Source organism: Girardinichthys multiradiatus, chromosome Y, assembly GCF_021462225.1.
Source record: "Girardinichthys multiradiatus isolate DD_20200921_A chromosome Y, DD_fGirMul_XY1, whole genome shotgun sequence".
NCBI lineage: Eukaryota > Metazoa > Chordata > Actinopteri > Cyprinodontiformes > Goodeidae > Girardinichthys > Girardinichthys multiradiatus.
Window position 1 is genome coordinate 39,595,713 of NC_061818.1, and position 26,708 is coordinate 39,622,420.

The 26,708-nt window shown below is 43.3% G+C and overlaps 1 protein-coding gene across 3 annotated transcripts in view; it reads left to right on the forward strand.

Moving 5' to 3' along the window:
- The window catches only part of LOC124864133 (sodium channel protein type 4 subunit alpha B-like), a 43,493-nt gene extending 20,563 nt beyond the window's left edge, over positions 1–22,930 (forward strand). Inside the window, exons 1-31 of one of the 3 annotated variants that reach the window (XM_047358807.1) lie at positions 3,038–3,347; positions 4,545–4,728; positions 4,823–4,960; positions 5,595–5,713; positions 6,362–6,451; positions 7,256–7,384; positions 7,531–7,622; positions 8,606–8,857; positions 8,946–9,009; positions 9,109–9,250; positions 9,574–9,774; positions 9,847–9,928; positions 10,723–10,961; positions 11,576–11,647; positions 11,734–11,835; positions 11,931–12,287; positions 12,379–12,577; positions 12,678–12,916; positions 12,988–13,084; positions 15,166–15,320; positions 17,894–18,067; positions 18,176–18,298; positions 18,391–18,675; positions 18,775–18,828; positions 19,032–19,169; positions 19,252–19,356; positions 19,467–19,737; positions 19,864–20,485; positions 20,570–20,714; positions 21,157–21,234; positions 21,366–22,930. In XM_047358807.1, the coding sequence (XP_047214763.1) occupies positions 3,244–3,347; positions 4,545–4,728; positions 4,823–4,960; positions 5,595–5,713; positions 6,362–6,451; positions 7,256–7,384; positions 7,531–7,622; positions 8,606–8,857; positions 8,946–9,009; positions 9,109–9,250; positions 9,574–9,774; positions 9,847–9,928; positions 10,723–10,961; positions 11,576–11,647; positions 11,734–11,835; positions 11,931–12,287; positions 12,379–12,577; positions 12,678–12,916; positions 12,988–13,084; positions 15,166–15,320; positions 17,894–18,067; positions 18,176–18,298; positions 18,391–18,675; positions 18,775–18,828; positions 19,032–19,169; positions 19,252–19,356; positions 19,467–19,737; positions 19,864–20,485; positions 20,570–20,714; positions 21,157–21,234; positions 21,366–21,767 (5,454 nt within the window). In that variant the 5' untranslated portion in view covers positions 3,038–3,243 and the 3' untranslated portion in view covers positions 21,768–22,930. Of the gene's footprint in view, positions 1–3,037; positions 3,348–4,544; positions 4,729–4,822; positions 4,961–5,594; positions 5,714–6,361; positions 6,452–7,255; positions 7,385–7,530; positions 7,623–8,605; positions 8,858–8,945; positions 9,010–9,108; positions 9,251–9,573; positions 9,775–9,846; positions 9,929–10,722; positions 10,962–11,575; positions 11,648–11,733; positions 11,836–11,930; positions 12,288–12,378; positions 12,578–12,677; positions 12,917–12,987; positions 13,085–15,165; positions 15,321–17,893; positions 18,068–18,175; positions 18,299–18,390; positions 18,676–18,774; positions 18,829–19,031; positions 19,170–19,251; positions 19,357–19,466; positions 19,738–19,863; positions 20,486–20,569; positions 20,715–21,156; positions 21,235–21,365 lie in introns of those variants that run through there. The other 2 variants (XM_047358808.1, XM_047358809.1) reach the window with 2 other exon arrangements.
- The last annotated feature ends 3,778 nt before the right edge of the window (positions 22,931–26,708 follow it).

Consider the following 26,708-nt stretch of genomic DNA (forward strand, 5'->3'; position numbering starts at 1 on the left):
TGGTTCCAAGTCTCCTGCATCTCAGCCGTCAGGCAAGTCTCCTACGTCCTTAACCTTCTCAGCTCCTGTTCTTGACTCCACTGAGGGATCTGCTGATCCTCCAGCTTTTCTCTCCGTTGGGGTTCAGCTAGATGCTCCAGCAATAGTCTCCGCTGGAGGTCAGCTGGAAGCCACAGCACCTGTCTCCGCTGGAGGTTGACCAGACACCTCAGTGCCCGCTTCAGTACCACCTCTGTTACCAGTTTAGCCACCAACTTCACCCCCTGCTTCAGCAAATCTCAGAGGATTTTTCAGACACTCCATCTTCTGTCTCCGCTAGGGTTCAGCAAGACGATCCAGCACCAGTCTCAGCTGGAGGTCAACCAGACACCTTAGTGCCAACACCGTCACCATCTTTACCTCCTGCTTCAGCCGTCTATGAGGGTTCTGCAGAAACTCCAGCTTCTGTCTCCGCTGGAAATCAGCCAGACATGCCAGCATCAGTTTCAGCCTTCCCAGACTAACCTCCAGCTACTGCGGCTCAGCTTTTCCTCGCGACCCATTTCCTCAGGTTCCTCTTGGGCATCCTCTCCGAGATCTTTGGTTTTCCTGCTCCTGCCTCCACTGTGGGTCGGCCTGTTGGGACGCCTCAGCTCCTGCTGATCAGCCATCAGTGTCATTTTCATCTTCACCACACCCAGTCTAAGCTGAAGGTTGGCCAGTTGCGTCAGTTCAAGTTCACAGGAAAGTCGCAAATATTACCGAACTTCAGGAGAGTTGAATGTAGCGGTTTTAACAGTATGCTGCTTGTAAAACGTGTTTAGTCATAATCAAGTTCACCAGTGATTAAGGGACACTTGTAAGGCAGATTCTGGATTAAATCAACCCTGCATCTCTTCATTCATCAAATGAAAAGTATCATCATGTGTCAAGTCTCATCTGACCAACAAAACTGCTGCACTAAAGATTTAAGAGCCTTTGCCACAGTAGAGGGGAAAGGTACGGAGCCCGCCAAGGGACATGGGGGATTTTGTTTTTCTTTTGCGTCTCCATGCAATACTTTTGCGTTCGGCATTTTGGAACAGCAGCACAGATGACAAACTGCTCATAAAACAAACAGCACTGATATGTCATTGATATGGTTTATTTGTCATATGCAGGTTAACATGCACTAAACAATGCGATTAAATGCTTAGCATAAGAAGAACCGTTCAAATCACGATAAAAACAAAAACACTAATGGTGTACAAAAAAAAGTACACATCATGCAGCAGTAATAAGCAAACAAAGTGTCACAGATGTGGTTTCATGCAGCATTATTGTCCAGAGTTCAAGAATTTGACAGCTTGTGGATAATAACTGTCTTTAAGTCTGATTTGAAGATAATTTTATTTAAAGCCGATTTCAAAATAAAACTCAATAAATCTCAAAACGGGTGTAGTGTTTGTTCCATTTTTGCAGTTATCTGGTTTGGAAACTATCCCACAAAGTATTGTGAGAAAACGCAAAGACTATTGCGTGAGAATTATGGGACATTCACAACATTTATTTATTTAATGATGATTTTATTGTATTAATTTTGTCCAGTTTGACCCTCCATTCTTGATGCCTGTATAGGAGGTCATGTCAGAATTTAAATCAGGTGTTCTGGAGCAGACAAACATCTAACACTTGCAGGGAAGGGGTCCCTGAGGACCAGGGCTGTGAACCATTGAGGTACAGTTTCTAAATTATGAAGGTTTTGCCTTTTTGCACTTTTGTTCAACAAGAACATTTCTCTTACTAGGTGCATTTTTCTTTCTTTTCAGCAACTTGAAACATAAAAGTGATGTCATTGTTCAAAGGAAACAATCACTTAATAAATGAGTAAAATACAACTATGTACATTTTGTTTATTCAACTAAGATAGGCATGGCCTGTTTCCTTGTTTGATATTTTATTATTTCTTCATTATTATTCTTTTTACTTTAACTGGCCTTTACTACAGCTAAAAACAGGGACCTAACTGGTCCTTCAAAGAAAGAAATTACCAAAAGACTAAATGAAGAAAACAAAAATGGGAGAGTCACAGGAGATGGAGTCGTTCTGAATGGGAGCGGGACGGGAGTGGGAGTCAATTTACCAGAAGTGGAACGGGACAGGATTTTTTTTTATTATGCTGGCCTGGGATTGGGATGGGACAAGACATTTTTCTGTGGGAGCGGGATGGGACAGGAGAGAAAATCCACTCCCGTGTCACCCTCTACTCCAGACTGCCAGCTCCTTCCCAATACTCTCGCAGCAACACTCACAGAATGTTTTGGGAAGCACAGGTGTGAGATTTATCCAGTTCAATAAAACACGTGTTGGAGCTTTCCTCAGACTGAGGAGAACGTCAACACCAAGATACTCAGCTGGGGACTTGTGATTATACCCACACTGATTGTACCCAGGCATCTCTGGAGTAGAAGAGAGCCAAGCCCCTCTTGACAAGCTGGGTTCCAGAGTCCAGAATGTGCATGGAGGGGAGCCCAACTATATCTGTCTGGTATAGCTCATCATACAAACAAGCTCAAGCTCCTTACCTGCCACTGAGGTGACATCTTATGTCTCTAGAGCCAGATGACGACGCCGGGCTTCTTCTCAGAATAATGGTGCTGCATGGTCCTAAATGCGAATTTAGAAAAATCTAACCTGCTCTGAAGCAGGATAGGTTTTCATTTTCAGATACTGAACCTAAAGCTTCTTTAATAAACCACTAATTCTGCTTGGTAGTAAAGGACACTGGGTTTGTGATCATTAGCTTTTGATGGGAGAAGAAAACAGCAGGAAGGGCATTTTTAGTGAACATTGTCTGCTATATAGCAAAAGAACAGAAACTCTAGAACTCTAGAATGTCTGACCTTTTAATCATTTCCTGTTATTTCCAAAGAGCAGCTGGAGTGCCTTTAAACTCCACATTCGGCCACAAAAACAAAATTCCTATCAACAATCCTCACTGTGACCACTGGCATTGAAACAGAGAGATCTTTATTTCCCAAATTATATGAAAGCCAACAAAGTTCTCTTTTCTGTTCTGTTTTCTGTTCTGTTTTTGTCCGAGTGGGTGTTACACTGTGAAGAGGGGGCATAAATGCTATAGAGAATCAAGAAAGTCTTGCAGTGAACAAGCAAGTCTGATTACAGCAGAGAGAACAAACCTTTAGATTTAACAGGACAGAGAGACAGAGGGTTAGTCAGGTGAAGACATCCAGAAACAGGTAGAACCTGAGAGCAGAGACAACCATGGCCACCAGGAAGAGAGGAAAATCTTTTTTTGAATTATGGAGGAGAAACAAGGAGAGAGGAGCGGTTCTAAAGAGAACCAATCAACTGAGAACATCCCACCTGTAAGTATGATCATAACAAATATCTCCTGGAACACAACAGATGAGCTAATAAAGAACAGTGTGAACTGCAGTAATCTATGAAAATATGAAAAGCTAAAAATTATCCTGTTAGTGAAAACTGCTTCTCATTTCTTGTCATGTCTCATTCAGTGTCATCAACCTGTTCTGTTTGAGACTGAGATCAACTGAACTGAAATCAGTAACTGACTAAATCCAGCTATAATAAAAATAAATGCTTACAGCTGAGAAAAATAAAACTTCGGTTGAGGAGCTAACTACATCTCATTCCATCCCGTTTCACCCTATCATCTCACTTTTCTTCATCATCTTCTGTTCTGCTCTCTTCTGTCTGAAAAATGTTCCTCTCTGTTCTCCTGCCATGAAGATGTCTCCTGTGTTCTCCTGTCAGGAAAATGTTCCTAATCAGTTCTGGGCTCAGAAATTAAAGATGTTCTGCAGTTTTTGCCTTTTTCTTCATTACTTTTATTTTTACCACTAAATTTTCTGAGATAAATTCAGTAAATGTATCCTTATGTGGAGGCTCAATAATTCTTCACAGAGCTGGTTCTGACCCATAACTGAAGCTTCCATAACTTAACGGACTGTTGAATATGGAGACCAAATGTGGAGTGTGGTGATTGCTCAGTTGGAGATGAAGGTAATAAGAGGCTGATTTCCAACCAGTTCATCACCTTTCAATGCAGCAGCAGGCTAAGTGAGCCCATCGGAACCGGTCTGATCTTAACAGAACACGACCGACCAAACCTGAACTTGACTGACAACTCCAGACTTACCCTCACCACAATAGAACTGGTCTGACCATCGTAGGCCTGGCCTGACCACACCAGAACACAACTTGCCACACCAGAACTGGACGGACCATACCAGAATTTGTCTTACCACTCTAAAACTGGACCCCGCTAGAACTGTACTTTATACACCAAAACTGGAGCAGTGTTATCTGTCATTCAGACAAAGATGACCGCAGTGGGCTTTTTGTTTTGTAAATCAGCTGTTTGAAAGCAAGCCCTCCTATTGGCTGCTGTAGGACCAATCAAAGCTTCCTTTCTGTGTTTATGTTTTTGTTGATGAACTTAGATTTTGATTTTGTGTTCTTTTGTTTGTTCAGTTGTGTGGAAAACAGCACTAACATGCACATTATCAGATATTTTAGCCTTTTTTTGTTCTTTTTGTCAGGAGACGGTTGCTAGGCAACACAGAAGCAAGGGTGGTACTCCAAAATGTCAATATGGCACCTCTGTTGCCCCCTGTTGGTGCGGAGGTGTTTAGACGTTTAACACCAGCTTCACTGGAGGAAATTCAACGACGGCATGAAGCTGAAGAGAGAGAGCAGCAAAGCAGAAAGGAGCAGAAGATCGAGGTACTGATTGATCAGCTGTCAATTACAAAATCAATCAATCACTACATGACAGTAACAGACCGTAACCCTGGTCTGATTGGTTGTTCTCTTACAGATAGCAGAGGAAAATCTTCCTAAACCAGCAAGTGATCTGGAAGCTGGGAAGCCCCTGCCCTTTATTTATGGAGACCCACCCCCAGAGTTTCTCAACATCCCATTGGAGGAGTTGGACCCCTTCTACCAATCACAGAAGGTGTCCCTCTTCATTAAAATGTGACAGTGCAACCTTCCAATCAGTCAATGTCAGGTTAAATTGTTGCTGATGTACCAGGTTCAACTGGAGGAAGGTGACTTTAAAACAAGAAACCCCTGTTTGTTGTCAGTGATCAGTACAGTCTGACGCTTTTAAAACAGATGCTGGCCCACCTTCTCCTTCAGTGGATTTCCAACAGGAACCATTATTCACAATGTTTCTGCTTTTCTGTGGTTTTCTGACACACATCAGTGCATCCACTGACTGGTAAAGCTTTGACCAAGAAGTTTAAAGTTTGATGGTCTTTTCCCTCCCACAGCTGTTTAGAAGTGATAGTTAAAGACTCTGAGACATTTATATCAGGATATTGAGTTTAAACTCACTTTATTTGGTTTTTAAAACCGCGATAATGACCACTGATGGTGGTCAGTCAACCCGACTGAGACCGAGGCTGCTCAGATGTTATCAAAAGTGAAAATTGGAAAAAAATCATGTTGATTTATAAAAATAAAAGTTTCGATTAAAAAAGTAATATAAGGTAAAAAAAAAAAAAAAAAACAATTATTATAAAGCATCTGAGAAAACATATTTGACTCCATCCATATTTGCCTGCTTTTCATCTGTTTCTCTGCAGACCTTCATCATACTCAGTAAAGGAAACATCATCTACAGGTTTAATGCTGATCCTGCCTGTTACCTGCTGAGTCCTTTAAACCCTCTGAGGATCTTCTCCATCAGGATCCTCATCCATTCATATCCTTTATCATGTAACTCTGTTCCTGAAGCTTTTCTATAGAAGCCAAACTGAACCTTCCCAGTTTTCTGTAATCATCTGGAGGAAGACAGCAGTAACATGGAGGTCACGTCCTTTTAAAAACCAACCTCTGCAATAACGGTTATCCCACAGTGGCACATTTCCTATTCAGAACTGAAGAACCTCTGTCAACAGGTGGTAAACTTGTGACAAACAACACCAACTAAAATGTTTAGAGCACAACTGTGCTGACTCTACCTTTGAAACATTCATCATCACTGCAGGTGGAGATGATCTGGGTTTGTAGGCATGTGATAATGGCAGAAAAGAACCACAACTAAGAAAGAACAACCCCAAAACAAAGCTGGAAAAGAACCAGACCAAAACCAGAAAATGGCCAGAGCAAAGCCAGAAGGGAATGAGAACATTATTGTAATGGAGCCAGAACAGAACCAGATAAGAGTAATAACAAACCCACAACAGACCCAGAACAAAACTAAAATAGAGCCAGAACCAAGAAATCCATATGACTTAGTGTAACCAATCAGCATTCAGAACCCATTGAAAGATCCTGCAGATTAATTTTCAGCTAAAAGTGTCATTGATCTGAAAACTGATCAGCTGACTGTTTTCCTTAAAACTAAAACTTTATTCAGTCTCTTCATCATGGTGACAATCCTGACCAACTGTGTGTTCATGACCATGAGTGATCCTCCAGCATGGAGCAAGACGGTGGAGTGAGCACACACACACACACACACACACACACACACACACACACTAACCAAGCATGAAGACACTGAAACACAGACTCAGTTTATAGAAGCCCTTTTCTGTTTCGGGAGCAAAAAACACTTTGAAAATCAACTTTTTGTCATAACTTATAATTAAGAAGAACAAAGTCATTATCACAATTTTCAAAATCGTAACTTTGAGATACAAAGTCTAAACTAGGTGAGAAGTGATAAGTTAAACTTTGAAAGCCATGATTATGATACAATATAATAGTCATAATTAAGAAATACAAAATAAATCAAAATTGAGAAAATAATTCTGACTGAAATCGTGGAATTGTTTCTTTTTTTTAAGAGTTAAAAAAAGGTTTCCATAGTTTTCTGCTTGTGACCAACACTTAATAACCAGGGATGCACAATATATTGGCACTAATATTGGTATCGGTCTGATAAGTAAAACTGGGCGAATATTAAGAATCTTGTTTGGTCATGTGACAAAGATAGTGATGCAGCGCAGGATTGTGGGTGTTTAACTGAAACAGACAAGTGATGTCAGCGATGTGATGAATTTCTCACGGTGTTGAAAGGGTAGGATAATATGTATAATATGTTTATATTATCGGTTATTGACCATTACAACATTATTAGTATCAGGTATCAATATTGATCCATTTTTTCATATTGGTTCATCCTGACTGAAACCGAATGCAGGAGGTCACTGTGACCTCTGACCTCTGTGGAACATGTAAATTGATGATCAAGATGTTGGGTTCTTGTCTCAGATCATGTCTTCCTATTGCTGGACAGATACGTGTTCACAGGGATCTACACGCTCGAGGCAACCATCAAAGTGTTGTCCAGAGGATTCTGTGTGGGAGACTTCACCTTCCTGAGAGATCCGTGGAACTGGCTGGACTTCATGGTCATCAGCATGGCGTAATAACCAAACAATGCCTGAAAACATTTCATCTGCATTTCATCTCACTGTTTTATTGAAATCAGCCAGTTGTATTTCATGGCTGTGTCTTATACTAAGCCTGCAGCTAAATGTAAGGATGATGAAGAATGTGTCCGTTTTACAGATACCTGACAGAGTTTGTTGACTTGGGAAATGTTTCTGCACTGAGGACTTTCAGAGTTCTCCGAGCCCTGAAAACGATCACAGTAATCCCTGGTCAGTATGTCTGTTTCATCACAGAATCATGTTCGGTGGTAGAATTCAGGATCTTGTTGGGGCCAGTAGGACTTAGAAGGGAAGAGAGATTGGTTCCAGGCAGCTCAAACATAACTTCTTGGCTTCTGTTCAAGATTCGGACCACAGTCTACATTACATTTAGGCTAAAAGAGAAACAGGTCGTTCCTAAAGCTTTGATCTGCCCTTAAAATGTAAAATTACAGCGGTGTGCAATTGAATCTGAGTCTAATATGCAGCTGCTTTGTGATGGCCTCAGAGGTTTGTATGAGAACATTAGAGAACAAACAGCTTCATGAAGAACAGGGAATATAGCACACAGGTCAGGGAGAACGTTGTGGAGAAATTTAAAGCAGGGTTAGATTCTAAAACAACATCCCAAACTCTGAACATCTCCCATAGCTCTGTTCAATCCATCATCTGAACAGGGAGAGAGGATGGACCAACGGCAGACCTACCAAGACATGGAGGTCCACCTAAACTGACAGCCTGGGCAAGGAGAGCATTAATTAGATAACTGGTAACTCTGGAGGAGTTGCAGAGATTCACAGCTCAGGAGGGAGAATGTTTCCAGAGGACAATGAATAGTTGAGGAGCCTGATAACTAAAGGATCTGCCTCCCATTCTACTTCTAGAGACTCTAGGAACCACCAATAAACCTGCAGAAATTTTAAATTAAATAGGAGGCCAATGAAGAGGAGCTAAATTAGGACAAAAAATAATCTTTTAGTTCTTTTCAGAACTCTTACTGCATCACCTTTAAGTTATAGGTGTTTTATTGACTTTTTGGTCTACCTGAGAATAAAATATTGCAGTAATCCAGTTTTAAAATAAGAAATGAATAGATAAGATTTTTCTGTGCCACTGTTGCCTTCTTTCTCTCATGACTGAATGTCCTGATAGACGACTAATCGTGACACTGACGGTTTACATTGGCAGTAACTGGTTTGTAACTTTCTTTGCAGGTTTAAAGATGATTGTCGGAGCTCTCATCCAATCAGTGAAGAAGCTGCGTGACGTCATGATTCTGACCGTGTTTTGTCTCAGTGTCTTTGCTCTGATTGGTCTTCAGCTTTTCATGGGAAACCTTAGACAAAAATGTGTACTGATCCCACCACAGTCACTCAACAACCACACATCAGAGGAAGCATCCAACATCAGTCTCTATGGAAACAACAGCACTGACTATGATTACTACATGCACATTAACGACCCAGGTAGCAGGATGTTAAAGTATTTTACGTCTCGAATCATAATTGTTCACATGCTCAGGTACCGACATCAGTCTGTTTTTGTGTCTCACAGAGAATTACTACTACCTACCTGGTCAACCTGATGCTTTGCTGTGTGGAAACAGCTCTGATTCAGGGTACCTTCAAATAAACATGACTATTTTCATTAATATCATTAATGTTATTATTATCATTATGATTATTGATGGTGATAATGATGATCATGGTGTGTTCAGAACCTGTCCAGATGGCTACATGTGTCTGAAGACCGGGAGAAACCCAAACTACGGTTATACCAGCTACGACTCTTTCAGCTGGGCGTTTCTGGCGCTGTTCAGACTCATGACCCAGGACTACTGGGAAAACCTGTTCCACCTGGTCAGTACCGAATTGCTTCCTAATGCCAAGGCTAGTACTTGCTGATCCCTCAGGTTAGACCAGCTGAAATGTTTGGTGAGATGAGGGACCATCAGAACTGCTTCGGTCAGACTGCAGTAAAAGATTCATGTGATCATAATGTAATTATAATTTGAAAATAAACAAAGTAGTTTTTCATTTAATTCATAAACACAAACTGTGGAAACAGAATAAACTCAAACAATTAAACCAGTGTTTACTGATAATGTGCAAGAGGTACGTTACGGAGCCTAAGCAGCATCACCTCACACCTTTCTCGCTCTCACCTGTGTGTATGTCTGTAGACACTGCGAGCAGCAGGCAAAACCTACATGATCTTCTTCGTGGTCATCATTTTCCTTGGTTCCTTCTACCTCATTAATCTCATCCTGGCGGTGGTTGCCATGGCGTACGCTGAGCAGAACGAGGCTAACATTGCTGAGGCCAAACAAAAAGAAGAGGAGTACGCCCAGATCCTGGAGGCGCTGAAGAAGAGAGAAGAGGAGGTACGATGTGATGGAAACAAACCTCTCATGACCTTTCAGGCCAAAGCTGAATGTTTGTTTATTGCTTTACAGCAGTTGGCCAACAGGGCAGCACTCTTGGAAAAAGAAGACTCTGCATCACAGAGCCATGAACAGGAGCACACTATGATGGACGGTACACCAACACACTGACGATACTGGGCTTATTCACTCTGGATCTGTGCTTTTATGGTTTCTGGCATGTAGTTGGATGGTCGCTAATACTGAGCCTTGTTCTGGCTCTGCTGGAGGTTTCTTCCTGTTAAAAGAAAGGAGATGTTCCTCTCTATTGTCACCTCATGCTTGGTAAAGATGAGGGATTACAGAGATATCAAGAATTTGATTCAGTTTCCTCAAATACTCTAAAACTAGCTCTATTCATTTAGATTTCATTTAAATCTTTTTGCAAATATTCCTTAGATGAAATGAACTGAGTCTCACAAAAATAAAAGAAACAGTCAGTCAGTCAGTCATTTTCTACTGCTTATTCCATAGTGGGTCACGGGGAAGCTGGTGTCTATCTCCAGCAGTCTATGGGCGAGAGGCGGGGTACACCCTGGACAGGTTGCCAGTCCATCGCAGGGCAACACACATACAACCACGCACACACTCATTCATACACCTAAGGGCAATTTAGATTGACCAATTAACCTAACAGGCATGTCTTTGGACTGTGGGAGGAAGCCGGAGTACCCGGTGAGAACCCACGCATGCACGGGGAGAACATGCAAACTCCATGCAGAAAGAACCCCAGCCGGGAATCAAACCCAGGACCTTCTTGCTGCAAGGCAACAGTGCCACCGTGCAGCCCATAAAAGAAACAATTAGTGCTTAATTATTCAAACATTGGGAACCAAATACTTTAGAATTGTTGTGCAGCTGTGGTAATAAATCAGAAATGCCCCCTTACTCAGCCGCCTTGTGTTTCAGACTTTGATGACGACCAGAGACCATGTCCTCCATGCTGGTATGTGTTTGCTGATATCTTCCTGAAGTGGAACTGTTGCAGCTGTTGGAGATGGCTGAAAAAAGTTCTCTATACTATTGTCATGGATCCATTTGTGGACCTCACCATCACCATCTGCATTGTCCTCAACACCGTCTTCATGGCCATGGAGCATTATCCGATGACTGAGGAGTTCGAGGAGCTTCTCAGCATTGGAAATCTGGTCAGTAACTGAGAAGAGAAACTGAGTCAGAGTCCATGCAGTGAAGCTTTTTACATGCCTTCGAGTCCAAACTGAGGTTGATATTTTATTTTGGTGTAGCATTTACCCCAGTTTATTTAACTTTGAAGCAGAGTGAAGAATGTTCTTTGAACCACAAACAGCCTTTAAAAGCTGCTGTTGTGTCTCACAAAATATGACTGGGTAAGACATAGGTTGCATCTTACTTTAAAGCTCAAGCCCAGGTTAACACACACCTCTATGTCTGTTTGATAATGAAATGTGTTCACCCACATTAAATCAGCACTAATATTTCAGCAGGTTTAACCCATTTCTACAGCACATAGTGGTTTTGGTAAAAGGTGGGCTGTCAGGTAAGAGTAGCAGCTTCTGGTACCAGGTTGAGGTTGTGGGCATAAGTGTTAGCTTGGGGTGGCAGGTGTGGGTAATAGGTTGAGCTGGTTGTCCAGGGTAGCAGGTTGGGATGTTGTGTTTGGGTGGCAGGTTGAGGTAACAGGCTGGGATTGAAGCTTTCAGTAGCAGGCTAGAGTAACAAGCTGGTGTGGGTAGTATTAAAGAAGCAGAGTAACCATCTGATGTCTAAAATCTGACCCCAGGTCTTTACAGGGATCTTTACAGCCGAGATGGTTCTCAAACTTCTGGCAATGGATCCATATCATTACTTCCAGGTCAGGATTATATCTCAGGAATATTGACAGAGATGTGATTGGGTGGCTGCTTCCATGGTAACAGGCTTTTGTTGTCCTGGTTTCAGGTGGGCTGGAACATCTTTGACAGCATCATTGTCACCATGAGTCTTGTGGAGCTGGGGCTGGCTAACGTTCAGGGTCTGTCTGTGCTGCGGTCCTTCAGATTGGTTCGTTCTTCACGTTCTCACCAGTAAACTGTGACCTCAGTTCTGTATGCCTCTGTCCTCATGTGTCTCTGTTCATCTAACCATTTCATGTCCAGATGAGAGTCTTTAAGCTGGCCAAATCATGGCCGACTCTCAACATGTTGATAAAGATTATCGGGAACTCTGTGGGAGCGCTGGGAAACTTAACGCTGGTACTCGCCATTATTGTCTTCATCTTCGCTGTCGTTGGGATGCAGCTGTTTGGAAAGAGCTACCAAGATTGCGTCTGTCGCATTTCATCCGACTGTGAGCTTCCTCGCTGGCACATGAACGACTTCTTTCATGCCTTCCTCATCATCTTCAGGGTTCTTTGTGGCGAGTGGATTGAGACCATGTGGGACTGTATGGAGGTCGCAGGGCAGTCTATGTGTCTGATTGTCTTCATGATGGTGCTGGTGATTGGCAACCTGGTGGTAAGTCTCTGCAGAAAATCTCTTCCTAATCTATGTTTGGTTCATTCATTAACAGCGTCAAGAAATTAATATGTTCCTGACCTTGTTTTAGGTCCTGAATCTGTTCCTGGCCTTGTTGCTGAGCTCATTCAGTGGTGGCAATCTTTCTGCTCCAGAAGACGAAGGAGAAAACAATCTCCAGATTGCGATAAACCGGATCAGCAGGGCTATAGCCTGGACCAAGACCTGGTTCCTCAAACATATCTGGACTGTGGTGTTAAAGAAGAACAATGTGAATGCAGACACAACTGGTGGGAGAAGATATTAATGTAGAAATTTAATGTATAAATGTTTGTATGTTGGTCTTAATAGAGTTAAATTTGTCTTTGTATTTGAAACAAACCTTTTCAGCTGTGACCTGCGAGGAAGGCGGTAAATCGAAGGAAGCTTTAGCTCTAACAATCATAACTTTAGAACAGCCAATGGTACAAGTCCAAACCCCGAGAATTGACGTTTCCAACCTGAGCAGCTACTACCAAAACATCACATCTCTCAAGGTCCCCATTGCTGAGGCCGAGTCTGACTTTGAGATTCCTGATAATGAAGATGATGAGGAGGATGAGGATAATATAGAAGAACAGCTCCATCAAGTACAATCTTTGGTAAATGTTTGAGGACCTGAATAAATATGCTGTGGATGCTAAGTCCTTTTTTTGCTCAGGGTGATGAGGGTTCGGTCTGCAGCACCGTGCAGAGACTTCCTGAAGTCCCAAAGGAAGAAGAAGAAGATGACACTCCTGAAGACTGTTGCACAGAAAGTAAGTGCACTGACAGAAAAAAACTAATATGTAGAATGTGATCATTTAAGTTTTACCTGAAGACCAGTAAGGGTTCAAAACTCTGACAGCATGGGTAAAAAATTTACTAAATATTCAGATGTAATAAACTCTGGAATCTCCAGAGTCTCTGTATTTTCACTTCTGGAGTACTTTTCTGTTTTTAATTAAAACCCCTGAAACCATCAATCTATCAGTGGAAAATGTTATCAAATAAAAAAAAAACGGAGGCAACGTGATTTAATTTCAGAAGTCTGTCATCATCTTGACTTGGAAATATTTTCTCACTCTACCTGTAAACGTTTTCCAAATATCTCAGATTGTGGTTCAGGGCATACTTCTACTGTTATTTGTCCCTCAGTTTCTAGGCTTGCTCCCCTCAAAGCAGCCATTTATTCTGTAGACTGGGCTAACCAGGTCGTGGGTACACTGATTCAGTTTAATTGAATTCATTTTTATAGCATCATTTCATGACACATGTCGCTTCAAGAAGTCCATTTAATCCAATCATCCAGACAGATTCTAAGTCAGGTACATCCATTCCAATTGATCCCATTTATCAAAAAATGCCGTCAAATTCAGTTTGGTTAGAACGTTTTCTATCTAAGGAAACCCAGCAGATTGCATCCAGTCAGTGACTTCCAGCCTTCATTCCTCCTGGACGAGCATGTAGAGACAGTGGACAGTCGCTTGGATTGTGTTGTTGGGTTTGCAGCAATCTCTCATACCGAGGAAGAACCCTTTAAGAGGAAAATCCTTCACCAGACCCAGGCTCAGTGTAAGCAGCGATTTCCCATGACCCACTGGGGATGTAAGACAGAGCATACATATGCTCACTCTGATCCTGGTTCTGGTTCTGCTGGAGGTTTTTTCCTATTAACAGGGAGTTTTCCTCTCCATTGTTGCTACATGCATTCTCAGTATGAGAGATCGCTGCAAAGTTAATGCAAGTGACTGTCTCTACATGCTCTTTCAGGAATGACTGCTGCAAGTGATCGACTGGATGCAATCTGCTGGGTTTCCTTACATAGAAAAATGTTTAATCAGTTTGAATAATAAACTGAATCTGGCTGCACTGATAGTAAGGATTAATTGGAATGGATCAACCTGAGTAGGAATCTGTACGATTCAATTAAATATACTTCGTAAAGTGCCTTCAGATGAAATCTGTTGTGAATTGGCAAATAAAGAGGACTGAATACGTTTTCTTGTGTTTCAGTTATGCCTCCAGTTAAATATTACATACAAGCTTTAGTAACGAAACAGCAACTGCAGATCATGATGCAGCCACCACCATGTTTCACTCTGGGTATAGTGTTCTTCTTGGCGTGCTGTCATTTTGTGTCTAGTTCTGGGAAACTTTAGCCAGAACCGAAAGTTTGGTTTGGAATATACCTGCTTCTGTCTCTGACCCTCCTTCTTAGTCCAGACATATGGAGAACTTAAGTTGCTGTCACACGTGTTGCTGTTCAGGTCATGGCAGCCTCCCTGACCAGTTTCCTTTTAATCAGCAGTTATAGAGAAACATTAAGTTAAAGTAATCTCCCTGTTGTTCCACACTACCCCAATTACTGTTGACTTCCTTCACTTCATCATGTTTTTATTTATGGTCTTGTCCTGAGAGATACCTTTGTCCAGTGAAATTATTTTGATCCTTTGCAGTGTCTCTCCTAACTATGGCTTTAGCTTAAAGATTTAAATGACCAAATGTCAACAGGTTCCTACAAGGACAACTGTACTTTATTTACTGGAAATCAGACCCAAAAGGACTCAAGGCTCAAAAATAAAACCAAAAGCAGTTCAACGAAGAATTTCTTTAAGGTAGTGCACAGTTATGCCAACAGCTTATTGCAGCTTTTCTCCCCTCAAACAGACATGCTTCATTTTCAGTTGAATTGTACAAAGTAAACGCTCTAAAATGATTTATCATTGTCTCAGTTTTGTTGCAAGACAAAAACCTGGTATTTTAACAGGGGTGTGTAGACCTCTTATAGCCACTGTACATCATTCAGTCCCATGAACACCACTATGTTTGGACTTATTTGCTCATGGTTTTATTTCAGAGTGTTACAGTCGCTGTCCGTGGCTGGATATAGACATGTCCCAGAACAGAGGAAAGTTCTGGTATAATTTCAGGAAAACTTGCTTCACCATCGTAGAGCACAACTACTTTGAGACGTTCATCATCTTCATGATCCTGCTGAGCAGTGGAGCGCTGGTAAACATGATCAATGTTTAAGATTATGAATACGGTAATTTTAGCACTAATTGTGACCATAATCTCCTTTAATCTTTTACTGTTGTGATGATGTCTTTAACATCTCAGGGTTTTACTTTGAGACTTATTTTGTTCAAATGTCAGTTGGTTCAATGGGACGAAGCGGGTCTCAGCAGACTAATCTTATGGTTGCATGGATAGCTGTGGACTACACACATGGCTGACAGTGTGACTACTAACATAGCTGCTAAACATGCACAGGTGAGATTATTTAACTCTATTAACCCCTTCTGAACAGAGAGAATGATAGATAAATAAATAACAGAGAAACTGTGTTATGGTAACTGTAGGCTTGTGACTTTTATTCTGAATTTAAACGTGATTCAGGAAGAATGTTTTTGGGTAATAGACCGGGCCAAGTATAACTACTCAGTTGGAATCAGGATTGCAACACCTTGAAAACACACTGCCTGGCCAAAAAAAAAAAAAAAGTCTTCACCTGGATTTAACTAAGCAAATAGTTACGAGCCTTCCATTGGATAACTACTACATGGGCGGTTATGTTTCAGCTGGCAACAAGTTATTTAACCCCAACTGGTGTAATTAGTTGCTTCGCATTTCTTAGAACTCCGGGCTAAGTTTAATAGTTTAATAGTGAAAGTAAGAGCATTTTCACACACAATGCAAATGGAACTCAAGGGATTGGGAAACCACTAATCAGTGAGGATAACCAGGAAAAAAGCTTAAATTTGCTAGGGAGAATAAAGATTGGACTCTGGAGCAATGGAAGAAGGTCATATGGTCTGATGAGTCCAGATTCACCCTGGTCCAAAGTGGTGGGGGCATCAGGGTAAGAAGAGAGACAGGTGAAGTGATGCACCCATCATGCCTTGTGTCTACTATACAAGCCTGTGGGCTTGTACATTCTCACACATGGCTTGGCCACCACAGACTCCAGACCTTAACCCCATTTAAGTCTTTGGGATGTGCTGGAGAAGGCCTTCCGCAGCGGTCAGACTCTACCATCATCAATGCAAGATCTTGGTGAAAAATTAATGCACTGGGTGGAAATAAATCTTGTGACATTGTAGAAGCTTATCGAAACAATGCCACAGCGCATGCATTCCGTAATCAAAGCTAAAGGCGGTTCAACCAAATATTAGAGTGTGTGACCTTTTTTTTTGTGGCCACTTTTTGTTTAGCCAGGCAGTGTATAAAGTTTGCTATGAACATTTTCCAAGCCTGCAGAGCTATGGATAAAATTAAATAAATTAGAAAAACATTTAGGTTCTCTACCTAGTGTTCCAGTTTCCAGCAGATTAGAATCTGACTTTCCTAAATGTTTGCTTAAAAATGGTAATTGCAGATGGAATATGCAGTTGCCGTCAGCACTTCATACACATTATGGCCGTGAACTTAGTAATAGTAAAATACAAAACTATATCCAACTCCATAACCTGATGAAAACTGCAATGCATTTTTAGGCAATATGAAAGTCATTGTTAATTTTCATAGTCTTTAGGGTTAAAGGGCAAATTGACATCACCCTTATCTTTAGCTCCCTCCAAAGATTCAAGCTATGAACCTTGCTAGGTCAGTCCAAACCATTAATATTATTTTCACTCCGAAAAAACACGTTGGTAAAATTAAGATTATTATAGACCTAAATTTGCCAGTGGTATGAATAATTGTAGCCTTTACTGACCCAGTAAAACACAGAGCCAAGCCAGATGGAGTTTCTAGAACGACAAAAAACAGAGAGAAAACATAAAGTCAAAGCTGAAATAACAGCAAATAATGTAAAATTGGAGAGTAGTGTGAGAATGTAGCAGAGCAAGTGAAAGTGGTCATTATGTCCTCCAGCAGCTTAAGCTTCTAGCAGCATAACTACACAGATAGTTCAGGATAAACTAAGCCACTCTAACTATAAGCTTTATCAAAAAGGAAAGTTTTAAGCCTAGCCTTAAAAGTAGACAGGGTGTCTGCCTCACGGACTAAAACTGGGAGCTGGTTCCACAGGAGAGGAGCCTGATAACTAAAGGATCTGCCTCCCATTCTACTTCTAGAGACTCTAGGAACCACCAGTAAACCTGCAGTCTGAGAACAAAGTGCTCTGTTAGGAACATATGGACCAATCAGATCTCTGATGTATGATGGAGCTAGATCATTAAGGGCTTTATATGTGAGGAGGAGAATTTTAAATTCTATTCTGGATTTAACAGGGAGCCAATGAAGGGAAGCTAATATATTTTACTGCATTTTGGGGACATTGTAGAGGTAAAAAAATTACAATAGTTTACCTCATCTGGGCTTTTCAATGGGGTTTGTTGCCCATTCTGAGAACATGGGCCTGATGGTAAAAATTCACCTTTGATATGTTTTCATAATCAGGCTCTAGCTGTGACAACATTTTAAATATGTAATCCATTTAGCATCCATCTCTGTCACTACCAGATGGAGGTTGTGAATATTAAACCATAACATAGTTGAGATGAAGGAGGTTTATCCAGGCTTTATATTTGAAACTGTCACTAAAGAGTTGCCCAGGTTTTTATTTGAAATATTGTTAACAGGCTTTTGAGGACATCTACATTGAGCAGCGCCGGGTCATCAAGATAATTCTGGAATATGCAGATCAGGTTTTCACTTACGTGTTTGTGGTGGAGATGGTTCTCAAGTGGGTTGCCTATGGTTTCAAGACCTACTTCACCAACGCTTGGTGCTGGCTGGACTTCCTCATTGTAGATGTAAGAACCTGATTAATCCTTCTCTGCAGGCACTTCTACATAATTACTCAATATTTTCACTGAGAATCTTCAAACAGGTGTAGCTCATCTACAGAAGTTGTTTTTCAGGTGTCTCTGGTGTCACTGACAGCAAACATTCTGGGATACTCTGAGCTGGGGGCCATCAAGTCTCTGAGGACTCTGAGAGCACTAAGGCCTCTCAGGGCCTTGTCTCGCTTTGAGGGCATGAGGGTAAGACAGGCAGTTTAAAGAGTGACAGACAACCGTCTGTTTTTGGTTGGTTCGGTATTTCACTCACTGTTGCTGCATCTGTCGGCCGGCAGGTGGTGGTTAATGCCTTGGTTGGTGCCATACCCTCGATCTTCAATGTGCTGCTGGTCTGTTTGATCTTCTGGCTCATTTTTAGCATCATGGGTGTGAACCTGTTTGCAGGGAAGTTTTATTACTGTTTCAACAAAACATCAGAGGACGTGTTCCACATTGACCAAGTCAACAATAAGACCGAGTGTTTCGAGCTGATTCAGCAAAACTTCACCGAGGTCCACTGGAAGAACAGCAAGATCAACTTCGACAACGTAGGGATGGGCTACCTATCACTGCTACAAGTGGTCAGTCAGAAGGCCAACACAGGATACTGGGTTACTGGTTTCTGACCAGACAAGACTTTAAATTTGTAAAAATAAAATTGACGATGTTGTCTTCTTTAGGCCACGTTTAAAGGCTGGATGAACATCATGTATTCAGCGGTGGATTCCAGACAGGTCTGAAATTCTAGTTCTGGTACTGGTACAGTTACCGGTATTATTACTTCTAGTGGAGCTAGAACTTGGGGTTTTATTGATACTAATACTATAACCAGAAGTTTTAGTAGAACTGGAACTCATGTTAAACATGGTAAAACTGTTACTGGTATATTGTGATCGCTCCTGTCCCTGTTTACCTGGTTTAAACCTTACTGGTTTAGGTGGAGTCCCAGCCATATTACGAGGACAACCTGTATATGTACATGTACTTTGTGTGCTTCATCATCTTTGGCTCCTTCTTCACCCTCAACCTCTTCATCGGAGTCATCATCGACAATTTCAACCAGCAGAAAGCAAAGATAAGTTTCCTCTCAATTATCCCATAATGAGTTATTTTCTGTTTCTCTGTCGTTCATTTAATATTTATGTATTGGTGTTTACCTCGGAGGAACAGATTTATTTATGACTGAAGAACAGAAGAAATACTACAATGCCATGAAGAAACTGGGCTCAAAGAAGCCTCAGAAACCTGTTCCTCGACCTAAAGTACGTTCATTGACCTTCTGTAGAACTTTAGTAAAACCAACTTGTAAATATTGGTGTGACAGATATAAGCAGGACTGGGTTTAAACACTTTTATGTCTGTTTCTGTCTAGAACAAGTTTCAGGGTCTAGTCTTTGACCTTGTGACCAAACAGTTTTTTGATATCCTCATTATGGTGTTGATCTGCCTCAACATGGTGACAATGATGGTGGAAACAGATGAACAGAGTCAGGAGAAGGAAGCCATTCTGTACTGGGTCAACCTCGTCTTCATCATCATCTTCACCACAGAGTGCTGCCTCAAGATGATCGCTCTGCGGAAGCACTACTTTAATGTCGGCTGGAACATATTTGATTTTGTGGTGGTTATACTGTCCGTCATTGGTGAGGAAAAATCAGATGGTTTTTATGGTTTTAAATAACCGAGAGACGTGTTTGCAACCTAAACTATTTTCCTTCAGTTCAGAGAAAGAAAAACTTTCTTTCTTCCTTTGTTCTCTCTCTTCTCAGGCCTTCTTCTTGCTGACATAATCGAGAAGTATTTTGTTTCTCCCACTCTCTTCCGTGTGATCCGATTGGCTCGCATTGGCCGGATCCTTCGTCTCATTCGGGGAGCCAAGGGAATCCGAACGCTGTTATTTGCCTTAATGATGTCACTTCCTGCCCTCTTCAACATTGGCCTGCTCCTCTTCCTCATCATGTTCATTTTCTCCATCTTCGGCATGTCTAACTTTGCCTACGTGAAGAAGGAGGGCATGATTGACGACATCTTCAACTTTGAGAGCTTTGGGAATAGTATGATCTGTATGTTCATGATCACTACGTCAGCTGGATGGGATGGTCTGCTATATCCTATCATGAACACACCTCCTGACTGTGATCCATACTTTGAAAACCCAGGCTCACCTGTCAAAGGAAACTGTGGTAGCCCAGCAGTGGGCATCGTCTTCTTCACCTCATACATCATCATGTCCTTTTTGGTGGTGGTCAACATGTACATTGCCATCATCCTGGAGAACTTTAATGTTGCCACAGAAGAGAGCTCAGATCCACTGTCTGAGGATGACTTTGATATGTTCTATGAAACCTGGGAGAAGTTTGACCCTCAAGCTTCGCAATTCATACACTACAGGTGAGTCCCAGCAGGTGAATGATCTCGTAAGATCCAAGGCTTCCTGTCCACGTTGACCTGATTGGAATGTGATGTGTTTCACAGTGAGCTGTCAGACCTCTGTGATGCTCTACAGGATCCCATGAGGATTCCCAAACCCAATACCATCAAACTGATACAAATGGATCTGCCTTTAGTTCCAGGAGACAAGATCCACTGTATGGACATCCTGCTAGCCCTCACTGCAGAGGTAACATCACATATATTATCTTTTCTCTTGGAGACAGATGGATGTCTCGGTTGTCCGCAGGTCGGCAGACATCTCAGAAGAGATTTCAGTCCTTTTCTCTGTAGAGAAGCTCTAAAACATTTAGCTTTCTTTGCTGCTACTTGGCAACCCAAAGCTCCAGCTTCCTCCATAAATTTTCTACAGGACTGAGGTCTGGAGGCTTCGCTAGGTCACACTTTGATGACCTTAATGTGATTTCATTTTTTGTAAAGTTAGAAGGGTTCAAAAACCCCTTTTCACTCAATGTCATCCATATCAAGCTTTTAACTTTTATGTGATGTGCTTGTCTGGATTTGTGGATGAAAACCTTTGGACAATGAAATGAAACTACACTAAACTTGCGAAACTGAAATGTGTATGGCATCATATCAACCCTCTGCATGTATATTTTAAATATTTCCAGGTTTTGGGTGAATCTGAGGCAATGGATGCTCTAAAGGCCACCATAGAGGAGAAATTCATGGCCAGCAATCCCTCAAAGGTTTTATCCTAATCTCATTTCTGTTATAGTCTTTACTTATCTAACCTGTTTTTTATGTGGAGAAATGAACCTTCAAAATATAATTGATGTATCATAAAAGTAACTGTATTGGTTGTTCATCTTTTTTTCAGGTGCTGTATGAACCAATCAGCAACACCTTGCGCAGGAAACATGAGGAGTTGGCTGCAACATTGATCCAGAGAGCCTACAGGAGACACCTCCTGCAGCGAGTGCTCAAACTAGCGTCCTACAAGTACAGAGAGAGGACAGAGGGACGGCAAGACGATCTGTCTCCACCAGAGACAGAAGGATTCCTCTGTAAACGAATGAACCAGCTGTACGGAGACAGCGAGACAGTTGCAGCTGCATCAGATGAAGGCCGGAGCATCCATGTGGAGCCACAGAGGGACATTCTCCTCCACTCTGCTCCTCCACACAGCGACTGCAACTTTCTACAAGATGAGAGCCTGACAGAGTCGATGATTCAGTCTCAGACAAACTCAAATCAGGAGTGTTTCTTGTCAAAGATGTAGCAGACTGACTCCTCTGTTAGCTTCAGCTTCCCTGAAGATGAAGGTTTCATCACAAAGACATGTCCAGAGCCTAACCCAATCCCTTCATCTCCTGAACCCGGATACGTTTTCTCTGTTTAGCAGAATTTCATTCAGATGCTCAGTTTGACTTGAAAACCCACAGAGAAAATGATTCTGGGTTCTTATTAAAAAAAAATAATAATGACGTTCCCAAACAGCGCTTCACTTCACTGCTCACCATTTCAAATCAAATATATTTTCACTTATCCTTCGTTTTTTCCTTCTAATTGGTGGATGTTGATGTGGTGCAGCTCTGAAGGATCCCATGGTTGCTGAGACTGAAGTAGTAAACACCAAATCAGAGAAGGTTTGTATAATGTGACATTTCAAGCGGTTGGAGCATGTTGCTGTAGGAACCACTCAGATCCATCAGACAGAACACTGAAAGCCCACTTTTACCACGTGACTCATGAAAATATAACCAGGCTGCTGTCATGGAGAATCAAAATGTCTTAAATCAACGAGTAAAGCCAGTTATCTGCTGAACACCGGGAGATCCAGGCTGAGCGTTTACTAGTAGATGTTTGTCTTCAGTTCAGGACTGTATGTCTGCACATTAATCTTATCAACGGTTAATGATGTAATGAATTCAGAGAGCTCTGACAGTTCATACCTGGTTTAAGGTAGCACCTCCTTCCACCAGCAAACACCCTGCCCTGCATGTAAGAGGAAAACCCTCCCTCATCACCCGGGTCATAACCCAGCTGACTGGTAACAAGGTCTCTCTTTCTGCAGGTGATGATAACTAACTGTGATGTCATCACAGGTGTAAAAGTGATTTTTGGCTAAATGGAACAAGTTTAAACAGCGCTAGTCCTGTTTCAACCAAATCTTATCAGACACGTACTATTAAAAGTGTAACTGCAGTAAATTCTTTCTTTCTTTGTATTTTTTAAGAAGTATCCGTGATGTAGCGTTGCTCGATGCACAGATTGGTATTCAGATGAAACACCAGTTATTTTGTTCTGTACAGGAAGTCATCACAGGTGTTTTTTCAAAAGAAATAATGTTGCTTCGTGTGATTGTTGAGTTAATGGATGAATTGGTATATTTTAAATATTGTACTTGCAATAACATGTATAAAATTAAAGCTTCAGATTGTACGAGCATGATCTCTGTAGATTTTGTTGAAACGCCTTTATGTGCATGTATGTGATGGAGTTCAAGGCTAGCTTTGCTCACCTGCTTCTCTGCATCAGTTTCTGCTTTAAACAGACGCACTGATAAGAGTAAAAGTGCTCCACCTCGTCATTTTTCAACCAATTAGCAGATTAGTTGGTTTTCTACCTTCAGGTTCCACACTACAGGTAAGGGGAGGCAAGGCAAGCTTAATTATATAGCACTATTCACTCACAGACCAAAGGTTATTTACAGAACATGGAGGTCTTCATCTGAGGTGAAAACTTCAGTTTCATTTATCAAAGACTTAATTTACTATGAAGTCATAAATCACTTACTTGAACTCAAGTGTTTATTTATTAACCCTTTATTGTTGACCAAAGTTACTGTTTTAAGATAAGATTCTGTCAAACACAACTGGGCCGGAACCCATCCCAATAAATCAGTGGAGGAAACGTTTACAGAGGTCATGCTATTCTGGAGGTCCAACAGTATCTAGCTGGAGACCATGAGAACCTCCTCTACCAGAAACACACAATCTGCAGTTTAACACAGGTACAGTAAAAGCAATGTTGATCATATTTTTAAAATAGGAGTTTAACAAATATGATGAAATTGTTGCATCTGGTTGGACGTTAGAAACACATCTAATCCCACATGGGTACCTCTGTCTCTAATTGTCACGTCACAAAACTCACATTTTTCACAGCTATCAGTTGATATTTATGAATGTTTAAATAAACATTGGCACCTGGAAGGAACAGGTCTTTTTTTTTTTTTTTTTACCGTGTCCTGTCCGGCAGAGTAGCTTATTTTCACGGCTAATACTTTAAAGTTCTGCTTGATATTTATAAAAGAAATTTTAACTTAACTTTTTATTAGAAACTACTGTGGGATTATTTCAGTTGAAAACAAAAAAAACCGTCACCTTAACGTGGTGGAGGGGTTTGAGTGCTCAAATGATCCCAGAGGCTATGTTGTCTGGGGCCTAAATGCCCCTGGTAGGGTCTCCCATGGCAAACAGGCTCTAGGTGATGGGTCAGACAAAGAATGGTTCAAGAACCCCTCATGAAGAACAAAATATCGAGGCACGTGACGTCGCCCGGTACGGCGGAGCCGGGGTCCCACCCTGGAGCCAGGCCTGGGGTCGGGACTCGTCGGAGAGCGCCTGGTGGCCGGGTTGCTCCTCGCGGGACCCGGCCGGGACAAGCCCGAACGAGAGACGCGAGACCATCCCCCAGTGGGCCCACCACCTGCAGGGTGAACCGTGAGGGACCGGTGCAAAGAGGATTGGGTGGCGGACGAAGGTGGAGACCTCAGCGGCCCGATCCCCGGATGCTTAGGCTGGCTTCAGGGACGTGGAATGTCACCTCGCTGGGGGGGAAGGAGCCTGAGCTTGTGCGGGAGGTCGAGAGATATCGACTAGAAATAGTCGGGCTCGCCTCCATGCACAGCGTGGGCTCTGGAACCCATCTCCTTGAGAGGGGTTGGACTCTCTTCTACTCTGGAGTGGCCCACGGGGAGAGGCGGCGGGCTGGTGTGGGTTTGCTTGTTGCCCCCCAGCTCAGCCGTCTCGTGTTGGGGTTTACCCCAGTGGATGAGAGGGTCGTATCCCTGCGCCTTCGGGTTGGGGAGAGGTCTCTGACTATCATTTCAGCCTACGGGCCGAGTGGTAGTGCAGAGTACCCGGCCTTCTTGGCGTCCCTGTCGGGGGTGCTGGATAGTGCCCCTCCCGGGGACTCCATTATTCTGCTGGGGGACTTCAACGCCCACGTGGGGAACGACAGTGACACCTGGAGAGGCGTGATCGGGAGGAATGGCCTCCCCGATCTGAATCCGAGTGGTGTTTTGTTATTGGACTTCTGTGCTAGTCACGGATTGTCCATAATGAACACCATGTTCAAACATAAGGGTGTCCATCAGTGCACTTGGCACCAGGACACCCTAGGCAGGAGGTCGATGATCGACTTTGTTGTCGTATCATCAGACCTTCGGCCGCATGTTTTGGACACTCGGGTGAAGAGAGGGGCTGAGCTGTCCACTGATCATCACCTGGTGGTGAGTTGGATCCGCTGGAGGAGGAGAAAGCCAGACAGACTTGGCAGGCCCAAGCGCATAGTGAGGGTCTGCTGGGAACGCCTGGCGGAGCCCTCGGCCAGGGATGTATTCAACTCCCACCTCCGGGAGAGCTTCGACCAGATCCCGGGGGATGTTGGAGACATAGAGTCCGAGTGGACCATGTTCTCCGCATCTATTGTCGATGCTGCTGCCCATAGCTGCGGCCGTAAGGTCTGCGGTGCCTGTCGTGGCGGCAATCCCAGAAATCGGTGGTGGACACTGGCAGTAAGGGATGCTGTTAAGCTGAAGAAGGAGTCCTATCGGCTGTGGTTGGCTTGTGGGACTCCTGAGGCGGCTGACGGGTACCGTGAGGCCAAGCGTGCTGCGGCCCGGGCTGTGGCAGAGGCAAAAACCCGGACCTGGGAAGAGTTCGGTGAGGCCATGGAGAAGGACTACCGGTTGGTCTCGAAGCGATTCTGGCAAACCGTCCGGCGCCTCAGGAGGGGGAAGCAGTGCTTCGCCAACACTGTTTATAGTGGGGGCAGGAGACTGCTGACCTCGACTGAGGACATTATCGGGCGGTGGAAGGAGTACTTCGAGGATCTCCTCAATCCTGCCATCACGCATTCCGTGGTGGAAACAGAGGCTGGGGACTCGGGGTACGGACTCTTTCATCACCCAGGCTGAAGTCACAGAGGTGGTTAAAAAGCTCCGTGGTGGCAAGGCTTCGGGGGTGGATGAGATCCGCCCTGAGTACCTCAAGTCTCTGGATGTTGTAGGGCTGTCATGGTTGACACGCCTCTTCAACATTGCGTGGCGGTCGGGGACAGTGCCTCTGGACTGGCAGACTGGGGTGGTGGTCCCCCTTTATAAGAAGGGGGACCGGAGGGTGTGTTCCAACTACAGGGGGATCACACTCCTCAGCCTACCTGGCAAGGCCTACGCCAGGGTATTGGAGAGGAGAGTCCGACCGATAGTCGAACCTCGGCTTCCGGAGGAACAGTGTGGTTTTCGTCCCAGCCGTGGAACACTGGACCAGCTCTATACCCTCTACAGGGTGCTCGAGGGTTCATGGGAGTTTGCCCAACCGGTTCACATGTGTTTTGTGGACCTGGAGAAGTCATTCGACTGTGTCCCTCGTGATGCCCTGTGGGGGGTGCTCCAGGAGTATGGAATCGGGGGCCCTTTATTAGGGGCCATCCGGTCCCTGTACGAGCGGAGCAGGAGTTTGGTCCGCATTGCCGGCACTAAGTCGGACCTGTTCCCAGTGCATGTTGGACTCCGGCAGGGCTGCCCTTTGTCGCCGGTCCTGTTCATAACTTTTATGGACAGGATTTCTAGACGCAGCCAAGGGCCGGAGGGGGTCTGGTTTGGGGACCAGTGGATTTCGTCTCTTCTTTTTGCGGATGACGTGGTCCTGCTGGCCCCCTCTAGCCAAGACCTACAGCATGCGCTGTGGCGGTTCGCAGCCGAGTGTGAAGCGGCTGGGATGAGGATCAGCTCCTCCAAGTCCGAGGCCATGGTAGTCGACCGGAAAAGGGTGGCTTGTCCTCTTCAGGTTGGAGGGGAGTTCCTGCCTCAAGTGGAGGAGTTTAAGTATCTCGGGGTCTTGTTCACGAGTGAGGGAAGAATGGAGCGGGAGATCGACAGACGGATCGGTGCGGCTGCCACAGTAATGGGGGCGCTGTGCCGGTCCATTGTGGT